Source organism: Mustelus asterias, chromosome 5, assembly GCF_964213995.1.
Source record: "Mustelus asterias chromosome 5, sMusAst1.hap1.1, whole genome shotgun sequence".
Classification (NCBI taxonomy): domain Eukaryota; kingdom Metazoa; phylum Chordata; class Chondrichthyes; order Carcharhiniformes; family Triakidae; genus Mustelus; species Mustelus asterias.
Genome location: NC_135805.1, coordinates 90,513,550 through 90,530,523, shown reverse-complemented (window position 1 = coordinate 90,530,523; position 16,974 = coordinate 90,513,550). Strand labels below are relative to the sequence as shown.

At 40.9% G+C, this 16,974-nt stretch overlaps 1 protein-coding gene across 5 annotated transcripts in view; it reads right to left on the bottom strand.

Moving 5' to 3' along the window:
• The window catches only part of agbl5 (AGBL carboxypeptidase 5), a 107,821-nt gene that overhangs the window by 52,863 nt on the left and 37,984 nt on the right, over positions 1–16,974 (bottom strand). For 4 of the 5 annotated variants that reach the window (XM_078213041.1, XM_078213042.1, XM_078213045.1 and 1 more), the window contains 5 exons: positions 15,976–16,145; positions 14,147–14,282; positions 10,516–10,697; positions 8,305–8,525; positions 423–629 (listed from right to left, as the gene is read on the bottom strand). In XM_078213041.1, the coding sequence (XP_078069167.1) occupies positions 423–629; positions 8,305–8,525; positions 10,516–10,697; positions 14,147–14,282; positions 15,976–16,145 (916 nt within the window). The remainder of the gene's footprint in view (positions 1–422; positions 630–8,304; positions 8,526–10,515; positions 10,698–14,146; positions 14,283–15,975; positions 16,146–16,974) is intronic. The other variant, XM_078213043.1, reaches the window with a different exon arrangement.

The following is a 16,974-nucleotide window of genomic DNA, read 5'->3' as shown; positions in this document are numbered from 1 at the left end:
ATATTGGTTGTTGGTGTAATTCTTAGCACACTTAGCAAACACAGTCCAATTGCAGTATTTAATGTCATTATGTTGTGAAATTTGCAGCTTCAACATCTCTCTTTTTTTCAGCAATACTTCAGTTCTGTACTACGTCTTTTAGAACAGTTCTTTTCACAATGAAAATATAAAGTTATGTATTTTATTCTGGTTAACCATACTTTTTCCTTAATTCTGATTGTCCCTTCTCTGCTGGCTATTGAGGACATATGAAGATCCCAAAATACTGTTTCTTTCACCCAGTAACCCCAGGGAAGGTAGGTTGGGGTGAAGCAGAGGTGAAAGGTGTTTGCCAAAGGCTTTGCTTAACAGGCCTGGCTTGGGCATGGATTTTAGAGATGGGTAAAACTTGGAAATGCTTGAAGTTTGGATTGCATACAAACCTGCCATTTTGAAGGAGGTTGGCAGAGAGCAAGGCCTTAAGCTGGAAGGCTGGACTTGGGATGGGTCTTTGGAGAAGTTGAGGGAGACAGATGCTGGGCACTGCATGTGCCGATGCACTGAAGAGCTATGCTGGCTGCTGGGATTGTTGACTGCTGCTGCTCTCAACACAGCCTGATGCTGACGACGCTTCTCCTGTGCTCTAGTTTCTAAATGAACAAAACACAAACACTACTAAATTAATGAACAGAGAATAAAAAATTTACATGCAACTTCTACCTGAAACCATATACAAACTAGATTAATGTTTACCTAATACCTTAGTGTATACATTATATAAATGTTTTACTCCAGAAATTTGCTAAGGCACCAGAACAAAACTGTACTCAAACTTGCTTCTAAAAGTTTCCAGATTCTAATGCATTTGCGTCAGATCGGTGGTGGGTGGAGGGGAACAAATAAACACATATCAAAAGTTCAAAATACATTAGCCAGAAATGTGCTGGGGAAAAAAATATAGGGCGGGATTTTACCACCTCTAGCATTGGGAAAATGCCATACAAATTGGCTCTAAAGCAGCTAGAGTGAATGGTGCTGGTTTTTGTGACCAACGCGATTTTACAACATCCAGATTTCCAGCGCGGTCAGCCTCTCGCCGGGAATGGGCAAGAGGCTGGTTAATTTATTTAAATTTATTAAAATCATGTTTTGCACATGTTTAGCGAGCCCAGCGCTCAATCGTCCAGGCTCACTTGCCTTTATTACCTCGCCAGGAGTGGTTCTCTCCGGCAAGGTAAACACCTGCTCCCCTTGAACAAGGAATAGTTGTGTCGGCCTCGCTGGTGGAATCAGAGGTCATTCAAGCCTCCCCAGGAGGCCGAGGGCAAGGTGGGAGTGCCCCTTTGGCAGTGCCACCTTGGCACATTGGCAATGTTAGCCTGGCACCTAGGCAGGCAGGACAGCAGTGGCTGCATCTCCCCGCGATTGCGGGGAGGAGGGAGCTGGTTGAGGCAACCTGCAGAAGCAGAGGCCTGACAGTACTCTCAGTGTGTCAGACCTCTGCTACTGTTAATGTGCATATGCAACATCAGAGGTCTGCACATGCACAATACCTCCCTCTACAGGCTGTCTAGCGCATTAAGCCCCGCACACTGCCTTCTGTAGCGAGAAACAGACTCACCCAAAATTTAAAAGCCAGAGTGAATAAGATTGGGCCTGAAGACGCATCAAAAAACGGATCTGGAAATCTCCCAGTTTCACGCCCGCCAGACACTTGGGGCCCGATTTTACCAACAATTTGCGCCCATTTTTGGGCGCAAAATCACGGTAAAATCGGGTGCGAGGCCTTTATCGCGATCTGCACCCGCGTCCGAGCAAATCACGACTTTGCCGACACCCAATTCGGACGCGGATCCGTTCCGCACCCGAATCGGGCGGCCCGACGATTTAAATGCATTAGCATGCATTTAAATCGATTTAATGAACCGCCCGCCCAACTCTATCATCAATTCCCATTTTACCTTCTTCTGTTCCGTTCCGGATCCGCGCTTTTAGCGACCTGCAAAATAAAAATCCGAAGCCGATTTTTATTTTGCAGGGGAACAAAGTGGGTTCAGAGGATGCAATGGCTCTCTGACCCAGATCATCCTCTGGGGGAGTGGTGGGGGGGGGGCAGGAGGAGGAGGCGGGTCAGATGTTTCTCTGGCGAGGGGGGGGGGGGTGCGAGAGGCCCGATCACTCACTGGTGGGGGGAGGGCGGATGGATCTCTGGTGGAGGGCAGGGGGGTCCGCTGCCACTCTGCGGGCAATCGGTGGGGAGGGAGGGGCAGGGGTGTCTGCTGTCACTCTGCGGGCGATCCCTCCTCCCCACCGGAGGAACGAATCCCTCCTCCCAGAGTGGATGTGCGACCTAATCGTGGAAGTCATCACAGGGTTACAAGATTCCATCTTCCTGTGACTACCAGAATAAAATTAGCACAGGAGCGACTTCCAGTGCAAGGCACATCAATGATCCGCATCACTGACCCACTGCCTCCTCCTCCCCCCCCCCCCCTCAAGATACATCTGACCTGCCTCCCTCCCCAGAGGATGATCTGTGTCCGAGAGCCGCTCTCTCCGCTTTCTGCTTTTATTCCCCCGACCTGGGCACGCTTTTTCAAATTTCTTTCGAACTGCGCATGCGCAGTTCAGAGCTCCGATCGTTCTGGCAGCGCTAAGCCCCGCCCACAGCATGGATCCGACTGGGCGGCACGGTAGCACAGTGGTTAGCACTGCTGCTTCACAGCTCCAGGGTCCTGGGTTCGATTCCCAGCTCGGGTCACTGTCTGTGTGGAGTTTGCACATTCTCCTCGTGTCTGCGTGGGTTTCCTCCGGGTGCTCCGGTTTCCTCCCACAGTCCAAAGATGTGTGGGTTAGGTTGATTGGCCAGGTTAAAAATTGCCCCTTAGAGTCCTGAGATGCGTAGGTTGGAGGGATTGGCGGGTAAGTGTGTGGGGGTAGGGCCTGGGTGGGATTGTGGTCGGTGCAGACTCGATGGGCCGAATGGCCTCCTTCTGCATTGTAGGGTTTCTATGATTCTATGATTTCTATGGAGCCGGCTGAAAGCGGATTTCAAGGTCGGATCTGTATTACGCCCAGATTCGGCACTTAGAATCAAAATGGTGAAATCAGGCCCTTAGAAAAAAATCTTGTAAAATTCCATCCATTGTCTTTAATTTTATTTTCTGGAATTATTAAATGACTGGCTATGCAATAAGACCTAGGAAGTGTCAATAACATGTTTTCAAATAGGACCACTACAGCACTGAAAACCTGGTGGTGTCAATTAGGACTCCACTTTAAATATGTTAGCTCAATGTATAGTTCAACCACTCACAATTAGTAACATCAATGCTTTCAGTTGAACTAGTTGCAATCCAAGGGCCTTTTGAAACACAAAGCTTTACTGAATCAGTAGCTGATTGATACCTTTTTCTTTCAATCGTGGGATATGGGCATTGCTAGCCCATAATTGCCAGCCTAATTATTGCCCATCCCTAATTGCCCTTGGTGTTGAGCTGTCTTCATGAACCACTGCAGTCTATGTGCTGTGGGAATACCCACAGTGTTATTAGGGAGTTCCAAGATTTTGATCCAGTGACAGCAAAGGAGTGGCAATATGTTCCAAGTCAGGATAGTGGGTGCCTTGGACGAAGACTTGGAGGAAAACTCACATGTGATGGTGTTCCCATGCATCTGCTGCCTTTGTCCTTCTAGGTAATAGAGGTCGCAGGTTTAGAAGGTGCTGTTGAAGGAGCCTTGGCGAATTGCTGCAGTGCATCTTAGATGGTATACACTGCTGCCATTGTGCGTTGGTAGCAGAGGGAGTGAATGTTGAAAGTGGTGGATGGCGCCAATCGAGCAGGCTGCTTTGTCCTAGATGGTGTCAAGCTCGAGTTGTTGGAGCTGCACTCTCCAAGGCAGATGGAGAATGATCCATCACACTACTGACTTGTGCCTTGTAGATGGTGGAAAGGCTTTGGGGAGTCAGAAGATGAGTTACTCATTGTAGAATTCCCAGCCTCTGACAGCTCTTGTAGCCATGATGTGGAGATGCCAGTATTGGACTGGGGTAAACACTAAGTCTAACAACACCAGGTTAAAGTCCAACAGGTTTATTTGGTAGCAAACGCCACTAGCTTTCGGAGCGTGCTGCTCCTTCGTCACTCCCACTCCACCTGACGAAGGAGCAGCACGCTCCGAAAGCTAGTGGCGTTTGCTACCAAATAAACCTGTTGGACTTTAACCTGGTGTTGTTAGACTTCTTACTGAGCTCTTGTAGCCACAGTTTCTGGTCAATGGTAACCCCCCACAGGATCTTGATAGTGCAGGATTCAGCAATGGCAATGTTATTGAATGTCAAGGGGAGATGGTTAGATTCTCTCTTGTTGGAGATGGTCATTTCCCAGCACTTGTTTTGCATGAATGTTACCTTCCACTTAACAGCCCAAGCCTGAATATTGTCCAGGCCTTGTTGCATATGAATTATGGACTACTTTAATCTGAGGAGTCACGACTGGTTGTGTTGAATATTGTGCAATCATCCATGTACATCACTGCTTCTGACCTTATGACGAAGGAAGGTAGTTAATGAAAAAGAAAACAAAATGCGAGGTAAACAGTATCTGTGGAGAAAAACAGAGTTAACATTTTCGATCTGAATGACCCTTCTACAGCTGAAGCAGCTGAAGATGGTTGGGGCTAGGACATCATCCTGAGGAACTCCTGCAGTGATGTCGTGGGACTGAGATGATGGACCTCCAACAACCACAATCATCTTCCTTTGTGCTAGGTATTACTCCAACCAGTGGAGGGTTTTCCCCACTTCCCACTGACTCTCTCGGGCTCCATGATGCCACATTCGGTAAAATGCTGCCTTGATGTCACATGCAGTCAGTCGCACCTCAACTCTTGAGTTTAACTCTTTTGTCTATGTTTGGACCAAGGCTATAATGAGGTCAGGATGGCGTGGCTCTGGCAGGGCCAAAACTGAGCATCAATAAGGTTATTGTTGAGTAAATGCTGCTTAATAGCACTGTTGATGACCACTGCCATCACTTTGATGATCAAGAGTATACTGATTAAGTGACAATTGGCCAGTTTGGATTTGTCTGTTTTTTGTGACAGAACATGCTTGGGCAATGTTCCATAAAGTTGAGCAGATGCAAGTGTTGTAGCTGTACTGGAACAACTTGGCTAAGGGCAAAGCTAGGTCTGAGCACAAGTATTTAGTACCATTGCCGGAAAGTAGTCACGGCCCAAAGCCTTTGCAGTATCTAGTGGCTTTAGTAGTTGTTTGATATGAAGTGGAGTTAATCAAATTGGCTGAAGACTAGAATCTGTGATGATAGCGATCTCAGGAGGAGGCCAAGATAGATCAGCCACTCTACACTTCAGGCTGAAGATGACTGCAAATATTTCAGCATTGTCTTTTGCAATGATTTGCTGGATCCCGCATCACTGAGGATGGGATATTTGTGGTACCCCCTCTTCCAGTGAGTTAATTGTCCACCACCATTCATGATTGGATGTGGCAAAACTTTGATCTGATCTGTTGGTTGTAGGATCGCTTAGCTCTATCGCTTGCCCCTTCAGCTGTTTGGCATGCACCCTGTCCTGTGTTGTAGCTTCACCAGGGTGACACATTTTTAGGTATGCCTGGTGCTACTCCTGGTATGTCCCCCTGCACTCTTCATTGAACCAGGGTTGACAGTAATGGTAGTGAGAGAGATGTGCTGAGCCATGAGCTGCGCCTCATGGATGACCAGATTTGAGTTGCCAGATTTGTTTGAAATCTATCCCATTTAGCTTGGTGGTAGTGCCACACTATTTGATATATCAAAAGAACAAAAGCTGTTCCAGCAATGAATCTGAAAATAGGTAACTTTAGTTTGCTCCATCCTAGTTTATCTGCTCCACTTAGTACTGCCTGAAGTGGATATATACACCGGATTCCATAGAGCAGCATGTATTTACATAATAAAAATGTTCTTTAGACTGTACACATAGGCCAGGAAGGGGTTTCACATATCTGTACTTAGCATGATTATATTTATCCACCATCAAATATCACTTGGAATCTACATTAATTTAAGTAGCTTCACCAACTAGCTCTTTCCTTTCTCCCTTCCAAAAATAACTAGGAACAGGCTTAGTCCCAACGCAAGAACAGGGAAAGTAGTTTTATCTCCGAGACACAAATAAATAATGGAGGCACTGAGGTAGTATGCACTTGATAACGAAAAATGTTATGAGAACTCGCATTATCATTACTCACTTATTATTAAATGTTATGAGAACTCACTTAATGCACGGTGGCACAGTGGTTAGCACTGCTGCCTCACAGTGCCAGGGACCCGCGTTCAATTCCCAGCTTGGGTCATTGTCTGTGGAGTTTGCACGTTCTCCCTGTGTCCGCGTGGGTTTCCTCCGGGAGCTCCGGTTTCCTCCCACAGTCCAAAAGACGTGCTGGTTAGGTGCATTGGCCATGCTAAATTCTCCCTCCCGAACAGGCGCCGGAGTGTGGCGTCCAGGAGATTTTCGCAGTAACTTCATTGCAATGTTAATGTAAGCCTACTTGTGACTAATCAATAAACCTTATTTCAATACTCGTTCAATGTGATTCAAAGTTAAACCCCATGACAATTGTTTCGGAGGTCACCTCCATGAATAAAAAATGGAATGACAATGGAACTGTCTCCCAAGTGCAAGAATGGATAACTATATCATTGGCTTGGGGACCAGTGCCCAACTCGGTCCCCAATAGTATTTATAATGCATGAAACATGTCGGAGTCTAAACATGAATCCAATTAGGGTGGAATGTTAAGTTTATTCTTTATTATAGCTGGGTCATTTGCAAGAAATACAAGTGAGGAACTTCAGGGAATTGATTATCATGCAAAAACTGCAAAGATTAAGCTTTTCTAAAACTTTTCCAATCTGCTTCAGACATCATTGTCATGTCCAGTATAGGCAAGTCCTATTCATAACTTGAAACATGGACTGTATTCAGTGTAAATTTTCTGGAACAATCTTTTCATTTTTAAATAAATGGTCATTAAAAGGCTGCTGAGGGTCAGGTGATTTTTGCAATTTCTGCAAGACTCAGAAAATTCTGAAGTCTGCAGTAGATTCCTAAATGAATGACCATGGGTGGGGTGCTTCCCTTGAACGGACATACCAAGACAAAACCACTTGCGGAATTCAAAACTCCTTGATTGTGGATTCATCCGAAATTCAAAAGCTAAGGACGCCTAAACCTATGGTCTGCGGGCCTGATCCATAAAAAGAGTGCAGAAACCAGTTAATATCATAAATAAGTGTGAATGATCACTATTCATCTACCACTGTCATGGCTTCAAATGGCAATTGCTTCGAACTTCAAATTATTCTGGGTGAATAATCAAAGTGCTGATCATGTGGTCATTTGACCCAAACTGATTTCAGATCATTCACCTTATTACCCCAAGAATTATGGAGAAACCAGTCAGTCTGCAAACCACACAGCAAGAATCAATATCAGAAAATGCAGCAACATCTATGCCTTAAAACTGCAATATTGTTTCCAAGCCTGTTGCTTTTTAAGTCCAGTAAGGAGTAGTCCACCAGTACAGGAACTTGATCTCCTGGTAAGAAGACTACAAGTTATTAACTTCGAGGGGATCCTGCAATAATTCTGATACACAACTCCAAGTATTGAATCCACCTAGACTACGCTTTGGCAATGAAAATGCATTTTTTGCTGGGCCTACAATGCATTTTTCTCTTAAGATAAGCCAAACATGTGAATTACAAACTTTTTTTTGTTTACGACATGTAAAAATGCAGTTTCTCTTTAACTGTACTTTTTCAAGAGAGAGTGTGTAGGTGTGTGTGCAGCTGTGTGCGAATGATGTAGCATTAGATTTTCAGGGTGAATGTGTGAATACATAATCCTCTTTATTTATGAAAGTTTGCTGCTGGTTATTTAAACACTCGGGTTAAGAAACATACACAATTTGCTTTTCCAAAACGCACTGATTACGGACAGTAAGGAAAGGTAATTCGGATTTCAGTTCTCTCTTATCAAAGTAATATTACTTTAGCCAATTTGCAACATGCAACACTTTCCATTTTTCAATATTAAATACATCCAATTTTTCACTTAAATCCTTTTGTAATACCTCAAGCTCTACCAAAAAACCGCAAAGTACATAAAACATTAAAAACAAAATAGAAGTAAGATAGGAGGGAACACGAAGCCAAGGAAGGAACAATTAGGAAGGCTGGTCGTCAGCTGTGAAAAAATATTTTCTGCAGATATATCTCAGTTACGGTTTACAGTATTTACCAGAGGACATCTTACCTCTCACTGGTCCGAGTGTTTTGTGGCCACCTTTTGGAGGATTATGATTTAATCCTGGTGCACAGGCCCCTTTGGTCGTTCCAGGGTTGGAGCCAAATGTGAAACTGGTAGATGGTTTAATTGGAGATGGATTTTGGTGCCCATTGCTGTTTCCAGAGATGCCATTCCCATTACTCTTTGTTTTGCTGAGGGAATTTTCAGAGGCTGAGGATGTTAACCCACTATGTTCGAGTAAAGAGAGAACGAATATATTGAAATGTCTGATATAAAGCACACGAATATCAACTTAGTAAATAATTATTTCTCTTTGATAGGACAATGTCACCTTAAATACTAAAGCATATAAAGTTCTCTTTGCTTCACCTAAAGACCACACTTCAAAAATTATATACACAAGTGCAAAGAAAAGATAAACACAAGAAAGCCCAAATAGATCAATTACTCAGTGAGAATGGCCTCAGAATAAATTCAATTCAAAGCTCAGTTGCAAGTATACGTGGACATTTAAACTTTGTTTACAGAGTAGTTATTTTATCATTTTGGCATTCGGAAAATAATTTTTCATTTGGAAGCATACCAAACAATCACAAAGTTTTAATTAGTTGCACTGCAATAAAAGTAACACCACAACAATATTTTTAAAGTAAAAAGCATAATCATCTGTAGTAGCCCTCCCCCTGCGAAGTAAAGGTCAAGCAGGATTTAACCAGAGATGCAGACACACCAGGTCAACATGATGCAGCTTTGGCAGTGCAACCAGGAACCTAGTTGCTGCTATTACCAATTCTACTTTTACTTGGGATTTTGAAAGTAAAGTGTTCTAATGCAAGTACCAAATCCAATTGCGCACCTTGTTGAATCATGACTAAAATTAATACGTGGCTAAGACAAGATCTTCAATTCAACTAGTGCAAGATGACTGCTGGAATGGGCACATCTGCTGAAACCTCTGACAATGCAATTATGATGTTATCAATGACCATTGGCACAGTGACTTCTCTTGCTGAGAGCCTCTTTCCCTTCCTCCTCCCTCTGCCAGGGGCTTGCACTGTTCTGTATGGCTTCTGCTCATTCTCCCAGCCATCTTAAATTTCAAGGGAAATGCCAGCTTGCCTGCACACCTGGAATTAGCAAGCTTGTACAGAATTGTTTAGTCAAAAAACTTGACAGCACTTGCCACACAACTTCCTGTAGACTTCGCCAACTCTACAGGACTCTAGAATGCACAGAATATTTGCACAATCTTGGCAACTGCCAGCAGAAATCATTCATAAAACTAACCTATGTAGCTGATGACCCTTTTAAATAGTGTTAATGCAGGGTCCATCATGTGCGATTAAGAATGTACATTAACTGGAGATCTTGTATTGTCAAATCTCTCAGCCCTCTCCCAGCCACTTCGCTCCCTCTCTTTCACTGCCTCTTCTTTCCCCCGACCTCCCCCTCACTGTTTCCCACTGACCATTTACCTTTGCCAACTACCTCACTCTCTCCTGTTCACAGATTCTGTCCCTCGCTTACCGCCTCCCAAATATCTTGCTCCACTTGTCGTATTGCTCTCCTGAACCACTAGCAGCTTCCTGATTGCCACCTCACTTACCACATCTCTTCCAAGCCCCCACTTTGAGCAAAGACTCAGGACAGGGGCAGCAAGAGTGAAGCAGCGAAGGGATTGTAAAAACAACGAGGAGCAGGAAGTGAGGGGGTTGCAAAAGGGGCAGCGAGTAAGGGGAAACAAAGGACAGTGAGTAAGGCAGCGAGTGGGGAAAGTGAAGAGAGTCAGGAGAGGGAAATGGAGAGCAGAAGGGAATGACAGGATTGGGAGAGGGGTGGTGAGCAGGTGGGAGTGAGGGGTTCATGATAGGGAAGCAACAAATAGGTGCAATGAGGGATGAGTAAAGCACTTAGAAAGCAGACAGAGCATGAGCAGTTACCAGTCTTAAACAAAAATGAAGCTCAAAGCCAGCCGCACTTCTCAGGTTAAGTTTTCTCATTTGCAAACTGCGCTAAAACAAAAACATGCTATTAGAATGCACATAAATTGGGAGATATCTGTATTGTGTCACAGGTCATTTAAATACGCCAGTACTATCAACAAATTTGATTCTGCACTATAGATTTTAAAATGACACTTCAATGCTGAGAGCCTAAGGCGTAACTTTGTAAAATTACTGGCAAGGAATTGTTATGACTGATCAATCTGTGACTTACTTGGAACCTTTAGAAATCCTTGTAATATTTTTCTTTGACAATGCCATGCTTCTTGTATTTCGAATGTGCTTTAACATCCATGCACGAAGTTTAGTCAGACAACTATATTCTGACAAAACAACTCTTGGCCAAGGATTACAATCAGCCATATCCAAGGCTGCAATGGCTACAGCTCTTCCCACCTGAGGAATTGAGGGAACAGATAGCTATTTAACAGATCAAATAATTCCTTTCATACAATGGCTATGCTTTTCCCTCATATTCCCTCTCAAAATTACCAAATATTTGTGGACCCACCCAGGTGAATAATTCTTTGACCAAATGGAAGACAACAGTTCTTTAAGTCATGTCTCAATTCATATTTTGGAACCTTTGAACATCTAAGCTAACCATGGCAACCTCAAGCTCTCAAAATGCATTTGCTTTTTACTTGCTTACAATTAATTGCTGTTATGTGGCTGGCTAAAATGGCTAATCGGGAGGTCACTATTTGATAATCAATTCTTTAATCTTGCAAATTTCATATTTGTTCATCAATTTTCTACAGTTCAAGTTTGAAGGTTCTTGACCAGTAACACAAACTAATCCAAAACCAGAAACTGCATGCATCACAACTGAACATGCGTCTTGCCCAAGCCATGCTAAATTTTAGCTGTACAAATTCCGATTTATTTAAATCTAACTTCCACTAGAGCATTTCAACATATTTAATAAAACAGTAAATTAAAAAGAAAACAGTATTTATCTGGTTTCAGGATTTCTGAAAATACTGCATGTAAATAAAAACTGAACACCCAAGTTTGGTTTTCAAAATAGAAATTGAACCCCTCACTTCTTTCATTCCCAATCTATCTTGGAGACCTTATAATGTAGAGACATCAGTTAAAATATTTGCAGGTTTTCATCAACAATAAAACAAATATAAGAATACAGGTTACCCAGTCTCCCATCACCATGATAGTTATGTAACTCTGTAAATGGTAAATAGCGTGAACCCTATTGAACACTCATTCTGCGAATAATTTATACGATTCTCAATTTGCTGCCAATAAACTGCTGTGTCAGCCCACAGCACGTGGACTGCAGCGATTCAAGAAGGCAGCTCACCACTAACTTCTCAAAGGCAACTAGGGATGGGCAATAAATGCGACGCCCATGTCCCACGAATGAAAAAAAAACAAAGGATGCACATCATCACATATACAATTAGTCACAAAGTCATTATTCAAAAGTATTCTTTTTATAACTATATTCCAGATTGCGTAGCAAAATAGCATGCACCTGGAAATAAGCAAAAACCAATCCAAAAATTGTCCCTATGCATATTTGGAATATTTGGGTTTTTTTATTTGAAAATTAGTTGACTTACTGAGAAAAAGATAGATTGCATTTATAAAAAGCTTTTCAATACCACCAACATCTCAAACTGCTTTGCAATCAATGAAGTACTCCTGAAGTTCAGTCACAGTTGTAATGGAGGAAACACAGTAGCCAATTTGCACACAGCAAAGTAGCTAGGATTCTGCGCTTTGAACATTACATGAGGTGCCAAGTGCCAAACTAATTCACAAAGAAACAGTATCAACAGAGTGAGGCACGGGTTCCGATTAATGAGGTATTGACAGCAGTACTGGGGCAAGAGGGAGCTGTCCCATTAGGATGGACTCCACTAAAACCAGGCTTGGACCTATGTTCTGGCAATTCAAATAACTAGGACAGTAGGTGAAACTTTAAATTAATAAGGGAGGTTGGAGGATTCATTTATAATAAGGGTACATTTATAAGAATGTATAACAAAGTTGAAGCTACAGAGTAGCAACCTGGGTAAAATAAATTGTGTCATGCAGAGTTTGACAAAGCATTTTAAGTAAACAGATGAAACAATGGCAGAAAAAGAGATAAAGGATGTAATTTAGTAGCAGTTATAGAAAATTGGTTGCAAGATGACCAAGGTTGAGAAATAAATATGTCAAGGTATGTAGAAAAGTTAGGTGAAATGGAAAAGGAGGTGGAGCAGCCCTGATAATAAAGGGTGAGATAAAGGCAGTTAGGAGAATGGATCTTAGACCAGAAGGTCAGGATATAGAATTAATATGGATAAAAGTAAGAATTAATAAACAGCTGAAAACACTGACATAGTTTATAGACCCTCTAAAGACAGAGTACAAATAAGGAAATTAGAGAAGGATGTAACAAAGGTAAAGCACTAATGTAATGCAATTATATTTACTCCAATATAATAGATTGAGCAAAGCAAATTGGCAAAAGTAGTTTTGAGAACAATTTTATGCAATGCATTTCAGACCATTTTCTAGAATAGCATGTTGCAAAATCAACTAGGGAACAGTCCATTTTAGATCAAGTATTGTGTAATGGTTACTTCATTAATTAATAGCAAAATATCACCCAAGGAAGAGTGATCATAGTACGGTAGAGTTTCATATTAAGTTTGGGAGCAATTTGGTTAAATCCAGAACTAGAATCTTGAATTTAAACAACACCGCTTACAGAAAAATGAAGGAAGAGGAGCTGAAGTTAGAATAAAAGGTATAATAGGTCAGCAATGGCAAAGATTTAAAAAAAAACAGAAATCTTGATGAATTTACATTCCCTTGAAGAATAAAAACAACTGGAAAAGTGATACAGCCAAGGCTAACTAGAGAAACTAGGTACAGTATTAGATTAAAAGAGATTTATAACGTTGCCAAAAAGAGTATTAAGGACTAGGAGTTTTAAAAAAGAAATTGATTAAAGAGGGAGAAAAGAGATGCTTGTAAACTAATAAGAAATATAAAAAATGATTGAGATTTCACAAGTATGCAAAAAGGAAGAGATTAGTGAAAGATTAGAGCACGATGTAACAAAGTAAGATGGTGATAAAAATGGACAATAACAGAGATGTTAAATATTTTGTGTTCACAATAGAAATCACAAAAAACATCAGAAATTATGGGAAACCAAGGGATTAATGAATGAGGAACCTAACATCAACACCATTCTATAAAATAAAAATGTTTGATGATTCTATTATGAGTTTTTTGAGCGTATAACCAGCAGGGCAGACAAGGGGAACCAATGAATGTGGCATATTTGGATATTTAGAAGACACTGGATAAAGTACCACAATAGGTCGCTGCACAAGATTGCCCATGGGATTGAGAATAATATATTAGCAATAATTGAGGATGGGCTGAAAGGCAACAAAAAATAGAAACAAGTTATTTTTGGGTTGGTAGTGTGTAACTAGGAATGTTGCAAGAATCAGTGTTTGGACCTCAGTGATTTACAATCAAAGTCAATTACTTAGGTGAGAGAACCTTGAGTAACACATCCAAGTTTGCTGGTTATAGAAAGCTAAGAAAGAAAGTACATCACAAGGACGACTCAATAAACTGTAAAGGCATATGGACTGGTTTAGTAATGGGAAAAAGGGTGGCAGATGTAGTATAATGGAGGTGGGGAGAGAGAAGTGTGAAAATTATCAATTTGGGTAGGATGAGTGGAAAAGCAGGTATTTTGGAAAAGGTGGGATACTAGTAAATGCTTATGTTCAGAAGGACCTGGGTGCCCTTGTACATGAATCACAAATTCAAAAATATATGACACATTATAAACTTGCAACTTTACATACTTGCTCAAAGATTTCTGTAGTATATTTAGGTGGGAAAGTAGGCAATGGTGGTGGACTAGCTCTTCCATTGTCATGACATGCAGGAGGAACTGAATTCACACAACGGCCTGTATTATAGTTGCATTCTAAGGTATAGCTATGGAAAAGAACATAGACATTTAAAAATAATTCCGGGAAAAATTCTCTAATGAGATTATTAGGGTAAACATTTATGCTGACAAAAAAAATTACAAGGATATCAACTGTTCTGCTTTCCTTTGTACAATAAGGTACAACCACCTTGAATCACACCAGGCATAAAGCCTTATCAGGAAAATAGGATTCTGGACAGCAGCAGCTAGTGCGTCACTAGTTGATTGAGTCAGACTGTACTGACCACAATTGAAAGACTGCAATGTAATTAGAAACTCAGTCAAAGGCATCACTTTTCAGATTAGAGGAGGCGGTACAATTTTCTGTTCAGCAGGAAACAAAACAAACTGAAGTTACAAATAACCAGCCACTTTTTAAAAAAATGTTAAATAATCACAATAATGCTTTACTATATTGTCTATTTCTGAATATACATACAAAATAATTGACATTAAATAATGAGTAGACTTCAAAATGTTTTTAGATTATCAAGAGAAATGTAAATGCTCTACTGGCTAACAAATACTTTTTAGTAGGGTGGGTTTGTACGTATATAAGAGCAAAATAAATATAAATTAGTTTGAAAATGTATTTATTGCCTAGATCAAACCTATCTTGGCGTGTATTTACAAATCATAGGCTTGCTTATGAAGACAGATGCAAGTTTTAGAAAATGTAACACGTGTTAAAACACTACATTTGAACAGAATCTTTGGCAAGGACAGTCCGAGCAGCAGCAACAATTGCCGGTTTGCATTTTGCTTGAAGACTCCTCCAAGTTGATGCTGCTTTGTATTTCCAAGTCTTGCTTTTACAGCAATGCACAGTACAGCATCTAATGGAGAACCCCATCAAAGTGAAGGAGAGATGGGCAAAGACAGGATACAGTCACTTTTTTACAGTGTTGGCTATAATATGGTAACATCCTGTCTGAATGTTAGTGAGTGAATAGATAGATGGGCAAGATGGGTAATGGTAAAAGTGGGTAAGGGGACAATGCAGGTAGGTGGAAAAGGGACTCGGTAGATAGGGGAGTAAGGGACTGCAAATAGATGGGTGAATGGATAAGGTGGGTACAGGGGCAAGGGGGAGGTGGTCAAGATGGTAGGTGGGTGACACACAGATGAAGGGATATTCAGATTCAGGTCAGAGAGGTAGTTGGGAGTGGTTATCTGGTCTGGTCAGGGTGGAGGGGGCTCAATTGTGTAGTGACCCAAATGTTTTAATCTGGTTAACTGTTCTTGATAAGACCCTGATTCCACATTCATAGAGTCCCAGGAGCAGGGAAATTGCCCATCAGAAGTTGAATCTTTCTGGGCAATTCCCACAGAGGTCAGTGTGTCAGGACTTCTACAGAATCTCTGCACACATCTTTGATCATACATCCGGTCTCAGAGGATCCAGAGATCAAAAGATTTGATTTGTTACAAAATTGTACTCATCACAAATAAAATTAATATATACAACAAATAGGATATTCAATTTTTTTTTGTCAATTTTTTAAGCTGAAACATTTAAGTTTAAGATCTGAATAATTTAAGATTTTCAGATGTTAATCTCTGTATTCCTTCACACAGCATAAACAATATAAAATATTTGAAAAATTTTATTGAAAGCTATGCAAGCAAAAGAAATGAACCAAAGAATATTTTTACCCAATCTAACTCAAAAGCTACATTAAACACCGATCATCCCACCTGTGAATAATTCCTGTAGCTTTATAAATTGCCACTCTCCCACTTCCCTCTTTAGATTGTCCATCCCTTTTGTCTTTGGCATACATGTTTCGCTCAGAGAAATTGCAAGCCGTGAAATCAAAGTGTGCTGAGTTCATGGAGATCAGTTTTGGAAACAACATATTCTCCATCTATATGGATAATGAGGAAAAATAAAATTATTATAATGAAGTATTTACCATATTTGTGACCGAGCAGCTGAAAAGTGACTAGCACATAAAATTAATCTTCAGACCCATGAAAGTATAAGTATTTTGAAATAACAGTCAAGAGTTTTGTCATCTAATCAGAAGCTAAAATTGTTTGATTTTACTGTTTGTAACATTTGATGAAAATTTATAATTAAGCTTACAACTTAGTAAACAATAATTGAAACTAAATATTTCACAAAACTGTAAACTATTTGAAGGCTTGAAATCTTTAAAAAGGCAACTGAAACCTCAAGCTGTTCTTCAAGTATTTCGGAGCCAATATCTATTTAGATCAGCAGTGAATAAATTGGCCAAGAGTGTCTATTGTGCTTTAACTGACAACAAAGGGTGCTTTACTCAAGGTTTGTTTCTCTGATTGAAGCAGCAAATGAAGATTTGGATGGCTGTGAAGTTGAAATCAAAGCTTTTGAGAGCTATATCTTCAGTGAACAACATGTCCTAATATTATAGTAACAGCGTTGATGCAACCAGAAATTTACATTTGAGGTTTCTATGTGTTAAGGAGGGTCCATGTTTACAAATCTGATTTCTAGTCAAGTTGGATGATCGTGCACTAAATACGTGAATTGGTTGTCTCCACTGGTCATCTCCACTTCAGCTCTTTGCAAAAATCTGAATAGTGCATGTGTTGTTCAAGGAGGCAGCTCACCACTACCTCTGAAGGGCAATTCAGGATGAGCACTGAAATGCTGGCTGAACCAGAGAAGCTCACATCCTTTGAATTAATAAAATAAATACCTGGAAAGTT